Raw genomic sequence first — 8,856 nt, 5'->3', positions numbered from 1 at the left:
GAGGTGGGCAGAGGTGGGCTTCCTCAGAGGGGGAAGCAAAAGCCTTACACTGAAAATGTGGCCCACCATCTTTAAAAAGAAATAGACTCATTTAAAGTATACTTCCCTTTTCCCCAACCCCAGTAATAAAAAGTAGGGAGGGGGTATGACCCCAGATTTGGTTTTCATCTTGACCATTTACAGAGAATTCCCAAATGACCATGTTCTCAGACTTAAGGATAATAGTTCTTTCTCTTTGAGAGGCTGGCCTACTCCTTCCTCCTCTTCCTGCCTTCGTGTTCATGTTGTTTGAGGGGGCTCCCATCTGAAGGTCTTTTAGACCCTGTGTGTTGTTTGGCCTCTTTCAAAAACTTGTCCAGACCAAAGGGATCTTCCTCAAATGGAATTGGTCCTTCTCGGCCTGGCTGCCTACGATCTGAGCCAGAGAACTCCTTATGGGGAGCAAACCTATTGGTCTTTATTCGGGTCTCTAGGTCATCAGCATACATGTCTTTGTCCAGATTTTTACTGGGTCTGTAGAGATTTTGGGCCATGCCTTTGGCACTTCTCCATGGTTGATCATAAACATTATAAATGTCATCTTCTCCACCAGCAAATCCACTATCCATACCCTTAGTCTGGTTGAACAGCCTCTGGTCATACTGAAGGTCATCAGCAGTCCGAGGATTGGGCACCCCTAGGGCAATGACGTCACTGATATCTCGATCCTCCTTTCTCTGTCCTTTGGACCTCTTCTCCGGAGCTGCTCTGGAAAGATTCCTGTCACGTTGTCTGTCTTTGCGACGATTGTGTCTTATTTCATCTCGTTCCCGAGCCTCCCCATGCTCTCTTTCTTCATGGCTCCTGATTGCAGCTCTTGTCTCCCGAGCTTTCTGGGCCATTTCTCGAAGCTTCTCTTCTTGTTTCTCCTTCTCCTTTTGGGCCATCTTCCTCTCCACTTGAGTCCGCATCTCCACTGCCTCCCGAGCCTTTCTATCTGCAATGTAGAGAGCTTCAGCCAGTTTGGCGAAGTTTTCATTTAAGCGAGCTGTCTGCAGGCCTCTGCCGTCAGCAGCCAGCCGTTTGTCTAGTGGAATAGTGTAGCCCTTTGCATTTTTCCAGTTTGAAATACAAGGCGGAATTTTCCACTCTTGCTGCTCTTTGAAGGTGATTGGTCGGCTAGGAGAATGCATGACAGGTGCAGGAGGAGAAGGAGGCCCACGAGGAATTTTCTTATTGATTCTGAATCTTGGAGGGTCCATGGGATCTGTTTGCATTTCCACCATTCGAATAAGTCTTTGCTTAGCTCCGGAATTGAAAGCTCCTCCTTGCTGAGATGGTGTGTAGCGGATATACTGAGCTGGAGCTGGTTTATGGGCAGCTCGAACCAGCAGAGCAGCAGCAACCTTCTGAGAGACGGTTTTCTCTAGGGCTAGCTGTGTCTTTTCTGCAATCTCTTTAATGGCTTCCTCATCAGGTCTTTGCAGGTCAGGGTCATCTGCATTCCTAACTTCTTTGGGAAGCAGGTCAGAGTACTTGCTGTAAATGACCTTGTCCTTTGACTGTCCCTGTTGAGCAATTGCATCGTATTTAATGTTTCCCTCTGCATCCACCTGAATGGCCAAGGCATTGGACATTTTCTTCTTTCTTCCCATATCCAGTGGGTATTGGGCCACATGTATTTCTGGAAAGGCCCCTCCATCCCCAAAATCTTCTAACAAATGAGGTATCCAACCTTTCCGATACCCGTAAGGGGGAGGTTCTCTTCCTGATGAGACCAGTGCAGTCTGCCTTGATCTCAGTGATCTTGCCCTTTCCTCAGTCTCCAGCTGGTCCTGAGAAAGCTGAGTTGGAGCAGGCAAAAAGTTGGTCAGCGCCATGTTCTTCTGGCTTCTTCCAGTGCACTGGGTGGCCGAGGGGGGAATTGGTGCCACGTTGTACACCCGGGATAGTCACTGGAGCTTGGTGAGCTCTTTGGTCCACTAGTGGGTGCCCACTAGGCCAGCCCACACCACGGTCTCCCCTTAGCTAAGCCTGCCTTCTGTGCCCCGATGATATTTTATTTTATTTTTTTTAGTATTTTGAAGCATCACTTATGCTCCTTGAAAGATTCATTTATTGCCAAGGGCAAGACACTGAGCACAACTGTACAGACAAGTGCTCTCCTTCAAAAATCTCTCCACCCTTAACTAGTTCTTTCTGTTAGGGAGTTTGCATTCCCTCCATTTATATAGGAAAAAAGTACCTCCCAGAAAGGACTGTCTCCTGGAAGGGTGGGGTCTCCTATCTAAGTACTCAGGGAAAGGAGGTGTGAACGCAGACTTCAGTTGTAATCTCCTCACTCAACAACTGAAAAAATTTGATAGAAGGGAGAGTTGAAATTGGCCAAAAGAACTTAAATAAGTCTGGGATCCAGAAAGCCATAAGAGGCCAAGTCTATACTGTGTAGAGGTGTTAACTCTTCCTATTAGTTAGTAGGAATTTCTACATCTGCCACTTCTCTGGGTCAGTGAATTCACAAGTCCACTGGCATGCCTACAATTCTGAAGCCTTATTTTCTAAGGCTAGCAACTGAATGATGAGGGCAGGTGTGGGGGAAAAAACAGGGCTTCTTCATTTAGCTCAAATGCCACCAGACCCTAAGCTGCTGGCCCGAAGATGACAAGGCACTGTCCCTCCTGAAACTCCTCTTTCCTTATCTTCGTATTTTCCCCAACTCACTCCCAAGAGAACATGAGCAACCTTGGCTTTTGTTCCCAATTCAGTATCATACACAGAACTTAAGGCACTATTTTTTTTGTAATTTTTTTTTATTGAAACTTAAATACAAAATGAGAAAAGAAAAAAAAATACCATTGCTGTATACACAACAGACCCCAAGGGAGGATTCAATACAAAGCAATCAATGTCCATTTCATGAAAACCTATACAATAAAACTATACATTGTTTTCAAAGCTGCCCAGCTGTGCTTCCTTGTTGGTTTTCTTTTGTTCTGTGCAGTACCCTTTTTACTTTATATCTTTCTCCTCCCTCACTCCCCCAATGAAGCCTACAATTAATCATCGATATATAAAATTTAGGCATTACATATATTCACATATAGAAAGATAGCTATAAATATACTCAGATATACCCTCATACGCATGTGTAAGACGTTACTATGCTTATTTCCACCTGTCATCTGTTTCTCTCCAGTAGACAGCATCTTCCTTCCTGATCCAACCTTTGTCATTTGATGCTCCTGTGGTTGTGGGGAACAGTGCTTATTGCTTCTGGAATCGCATCCAAAGGGGTCCTAGTTATCTGGTGGTGACCCTGATTTTGCCAAGGGGAGGACCCCAGAGGAATGACCTGCTGACTTCCTCCCAGCCCTGTTTATTGCTGCAGGTGTTTGTCCATACTCAGGGATCACCAGATGATTTTTTTTCTTAGGAAGGTTAAAAGTTTTATTTTAAAATCATGGATAATTACAGTTGCTTAACATAGTCTTTCACTTGCCTGAGCCTCCCCATGCTCTTTTTTCTTCCCGGTTCCTGATTGCAGCTCTTGTCTCCCGAGCTTTCTGGCCATTTTTCGAAGGTTCTCTTCCTGTTTCTCCTTCTCCTTTTGGGCAGTCTTCCTGGCCAGGTATTTTAAGTAGTCTAAAACAACATTGCATAATATTGCTGACAACACAGTGTAATTTTCCTGTGTTTTACTTTTGATTAATCTATTTTGACTTAAACTTTGTCTGCAATCATGATTACTATCCCTACCTTTTTCTTTTTAAACAAATTCTACTCTTGTCCTTCTGGGCAAGTTGTTTGTTGATTCAGCAGAGTCTTCCTGGAGGTGTTTGCACTTTACTCAGGCCAAACCTCTACAGCTGGAGGTGGGGTCTTTCCTGGGGGCCTCTCAGATAGTCCTAGGAAGACACCTGCTTTGTCTGGTGCTGATTTCTACTCTTCTGAGGCCAAGTTCTATCTTTTTTTTGTGGCGGAAATTTGGAGAGCTGAAAGTTTTCTGCCCTATTCCTCCATCTTCCCAGAATCTTCTCCTTAAGTGACTGTTTCATAAGTATTTACAAGGTTAAGGGACTTTTTTTTGTGCCCACAAATTAAACTCCATGCCCTCCAGGTGGTTCCATTCCACTGGGAGCAGGGATAGGGAGGAGATGTAGAGTCAAGAGAAAACTTCCATACAAGTAATGCAAAGTATATACTAAGTAATTACGAGACAGAGACTTCGGTTTTGTCTCTGGACTCCCCCCAACCTAGTGTAGGCAAGCAGTAGTCAGGCAGTCAACAAGCATTTAGGAAAGGGCTGTGTGCCAGGCCCTGGGCTAAGTGCTGGGGATACAAAGAATGGTTTTTACCTTGAAGGAATGGTCCCTTTTGCTGAAGGAGCTCACCTTTAACCTAGTATCAGTGATGGAACATGTAATTTCATTGACATCAGGAGTCCTGGGTGGGGAAGATCCCCCTATCAATGCAAACCGGTATTTCCTTTCCACCTTCACCCCCAAATTTCCCATTTTAAATTATTGTTCAGAGTCCTGAGAGATGACTTGGCCAGGGTGACACAAATAGTCTGTGTCAGGGACCAGATATTTTTTTTGAGGGCTGAGTTAGTGGAGCACGTTGGCAGCCCCTGGTCTGGCCAATACAAATGCCATTTTCAAAGGACTGCATTGTCAGCTCCAAAATCCTCAATCTTTCAGCTTGGAAGTGTCAGCCTCTATCCTCCATCATTCATTTCAGGTACCACGTATCCAACTCAACTCAACAAGCTACCTAGTGTTCCCCCAATTCAAAGAGGTCACCTGTCTAAGGCTCTTCCCCTACTCCTCACCACCCTACCCCCACCCCAAACCTCACGTCATGTTACAGCTGAAAAGACTGAAGACCTGAGAAGGAAGGGGATGCACCTTAGGGAACACAATAGGGGAGCTCAAGCCCTGGGCTCTTGCATGCTGTCTTCTGGTGTCAATGGAGTTCAGGGCATCCTACTTCCAAGTTTTGTCTTTGAAAAAACCTCCATTGGCCAAAGCGGCTCCTGGTCAAGGCATCCACTTCCACAGCCATTTCAATGGCTGATTTTCTTTGTCCATGTCTTCAGAATGAGTTTCCTGAATTATCCCTTTGCCTACTTGTTTCATTTCCTACCTTGGAAAGTAGGTGTGGTTTTAAAGCCTGGGACTCTCTCTCTCAGTGTGTAGCAGAGTCTTGCAAGTGATGGAGATGAACTAAGATCTGTGGCTGTTGAAGGTTCTGGGCACACATCTTTGTGAAGGACCATATTGTAATGTCATGCGACACAGCTCCTCAGACCACAGACTTGGCCCAGAGCCACATTGGAGGGCTGGATATAGTATCAGGAAGTCCCTCGTTCTTTCTAGCTATGTGACTGTGGGCAAGTCATTGAACTCCTCTGAGCCTCAGTTTCGCTGTCTGTGAATGTGGGGATGAACAATCTGTGAGAGAAACATTGTATCGTAGTGGGTAGAGAGTTGGCCTCTGAATTAGGAAGAGCCTGCTTCAGGTCCTGTTTCAACAACTTAATGTGTGTGTGACCTTGGCTAAGTCACAGATGTTTTCTGTGATCCAGGTCTCTTTTTAAGAATCTGTTTCAGGGAAGTTGTCCATTTGCTTGGGCAAAAGGAAGTTCTTCAGTCAGAGCTCCCAAAGAGATCACAGGTTGTATTCATCAAAACCTGTCCACTACATCCCAAGGTTGTTGTGAGAAGTCATGCAGAAAAAGTGGGTAATGTGTTTGACAGACTTTCAAATGTTTCATATGTTTTCATGTTTCTGTTTTTCTTCATGAGCTTCTCAATCTCAGACATTGCTATCCTATAGCAACAAGCTGAGGGTACCTTCTTTATGGAGATCAGTTCCTCCTCATTCCCTCCTTGCTGTTGAACACATGGCATTTTAGCTTTTTAAATTCTACTTGTTGAATATCTCCTATGATGTGCTGGGTTGTTATGTAGCACAGATGAATACAACATGGTCCCTTCAAGAGATTTATGGTTAATTTGGGAATTTCTCTTTCACCAGGTACTCAGTTATTAAGAAAACAAACAAGTAAAACCATGTAAATGCAAGCTAGCATTGCTTTACAGATATATTATCATTTTATTCTCATAATAGCCCTTGAGGTAGGCATTATTATATTCATTTTACAAGAGGAAACTGAGGCAGATAGGGGTTAAATCATTCACCTAGGTTGCCATTGTCAGCAGTGTCTGAAGCATGATTATAACTCAGGTCTTCCAGACTCCAAGTTCACAATCTTACCCCCTGCTCATCTAGCTTGTTCCTTAGGTGAAAGTTTGTGAGGTAAAAAGTTCTTGATGTAAAAGCCCCTGAGGCCATGAGTGAGGTGAAAGTGGAGGTGGAATTTCTTGAGGCCTAGTCAGCTTCCTGACAGAGCTGCTCCTGGGTCTACTGTTCGTTGATTCAGTGGAGTCTGCCTGGAGGTGTCTATACTTCACTCAGGCCAAACCTCGGGTCCCGCCTTTTCTGAGGTCCTCTTGAGTTTTCTTTGGAGGACTACTGTTTTACCCTTTTATTTTTGCTGCTTTACAGTCATTTTGTGATGATTTTCTGTCTGTTTGTGGAGGAAATCTGGAGAGCCTGGACTTTTCTGACCTACTCCATTTTGTCACCATTGGACACCACAGCTTCCTTTGTGAAGACACCCATATCCCATCACCTGTTTAATTATCCAATGGCACGTCCCAATGGAACCTTTTTTCCTCCAACCCTGTTCCTCTTCCAAATTTTCTTATTTCTGCCATACCATTTCCCTAGACACCCAGGTTCATAACCTAGGAGCTGTCCTTGATTCTTCTCTTTCTCTTATCACCACCAGTCCACTCTTAGAAAGAAAAAAGCTAGGAAGGTTCTTTCCCCTGCTCTAATTTTGGATGTGTTAGGGTTTTTGTGTTTTTATCAGCGAGTTATAGCAAGAATAAACCTTAAGTTAAAGAGTAATGATACAGCTCACTTATCTTTCTATGAGTGAGAGACAACCTTCCAATGAAGGGCTCTAGTTGAAAACAGAACCTGGAAACAGAAGGCTTCACAACCCTTTGCCCAGTGGAATTGTATATGGAAGTTTCTATACCTGGAATATGTGGCCAGGGCACACATATGAAGGTGCACTCATGGAGGGAACAAGTGTGAATGGGACATTAACGTGGCGGGGGCAATGCATGTGGGAATCACTTGTGGACTAGGCATACATGTGGAGAAGCACACATGTGCTAAACATGTGACTGGGGCTGTGACTCACAGTTCCTATGCTGAGATGCCTCCTAGTGATGTCGAGTTATTATTCATGAGTCTGCTCCCTCCTGGTTTTGTTTGGTTTATATTTTCTGCTAGATGAATGGTTTCCATTTTGGTCTTTTCCAGGCATTCCTTTAGATGTGTATGCCCAGCCACATATCTGATCTTATCACTGGCTTTGTGTAGTTGAAGGAGAGTGTGTCCCAGATTTATGGGGAAAATGTCCCTGTTCCCCCCTACTTTTTAATTATGCTCTTTTGTTAAAAGCTTTCGCTTAGAACTATTTCCTCTGGCTGACTAGTAAAGGTAAACATATTGGTGGAGGCTCTCAAACTCTGGATTTGAGCAGATACAGACTCACTTAGTACCTTTGATAGCGGGTATCCTTGTCCAGGCTATCTATTGTGAATTGGGCAGTGTTCCCAGGCACTACATAAAAATATGAGCTAATATTTAATGAGAGGTATAAAAGGTAGAGTAGATAAAAAGCTAGTCTTGAAGCTAGAAAAACCTAGTCTCAAGTTCCACCTCTGATTGTCTGACTCTGGGTAAGTCATTTAACCTCTTAGTGCTACGGAAAACTCCCTAAAGCTGTGAGTTACAGAGAAGGTGCCAATCAGCATCAGAAGAGGGAGTTTTCTCATGTAGAAGTTCCTGATACCAATGAAATCACTCATCGCATCTGTGGCTCTATTATTTAATAATTGATCCTGTGTACATAGCACTTTCGGGTTTAGGAATCCCTTCCCCCACAACCATGCTGTGATGCACATAAACAGAACAAGTGTTGTAAACACAGGTAGATTCGAACCCAGGTCCCCTGCCTCCAATTCCATCATTTGCCCCACTCTAACTTGCTGCCCCCTCTTTTGAGCACAGCTATCATGTCCTCACCAAGTCTTGTCTAAATGAAATCACCCCAATTTCTTTCATTTGTCTTTGAAGGGCACAGTTATGTACACTCCTTCCTAGAGTGGGCTGGATTCCTTAGACCAGTCATTGAATTTCTCTGGGTTATTTCCTTATTTTTAAGAAGGTGGAAATTGCTTGGACAATGTGGCCTTTATAGTTCCATCCCCCCCCCTTCCCCCATCTCCTCCCACCCCCACTCTAGATCTAAGAAACTATAAAACAGTATTTCAGACATTATCTGACCAGGACAAAGGATAGGGAAGTACAGGGCCCCTCCCACATTCCACTCCCAGTTTTCATCTTACTGAAAACCTTTTAAATCAAAACCTTGTGAATGGAACCTACTTCATATAGAAGCTCACGTAGCCAGTAGGCTTTCTGTTTCTTTGGAAAAGTTCTGATATTTCACTTTCTTTTATCCCAAAGTGGGGCGATCACCATTCGTCTTGACCTACGTCTTGCCACTGGACTCTGATGACTCTGGAGGAGAGAACAAGGCTGATGACTTTGCACAGGCCTGCTTTACTCAAATCCAATTCACTTGCAAGTGAAGACATTGATGTCATTGGTCCTCTTTGAGAACAAAGGACAAACACAACCACTACCCCAAAGTATATATTCATTGTATAAGGGCCTTTTGTTAGGCTTTACTTATTTCATCCCTTTTCCACTGTTTTTTTTTTTCCTGTG

The 8,856-nt window shown here is 44.0% G+C and overlaps 1 protein-coding gene across 1 annotated transcript; it reads right to left on the bottom strand.

Annotated features, from left to right (window-relative positions):
• Positions 1 to 248: 248 nt before the first annotated feature.
• On the bottom strand, positions 249 to 1,859 carry LOC118830182 (SNW domain-containing protein 1-like). The gene has a single exon (XM_036737089.1). The coding sequence runs from the start codon at positions 1,857 to 1,859 to the stop codon at positions 249 to 251; it is 1,611 nt and encodes a 536-aa protein (XP_036592984.1).
• Between the last annotated feature and the right edge of the window lie 6,997 nt (positions 1,860 to 8,856).

The sequence above is a fragment of the Trichosurus vulpecula genome, chromosome 8 (assembly GCF_011100635.1).
Source record: "Trichosurus vulpecula isolate mTriVul1 chromosome 8, mTriVul1.pri, whole genome shotgun sequence".
Lineage (NCBI taxonomy): Eukaryota > Metazoa > Chordata > Mammalia > Diprotodontia > Phalangeridae > Trichosurus > Trichosurus vulpecula.
This window is presented reverse-complemented; position numbering and strand designations above follow the sequence as displayed.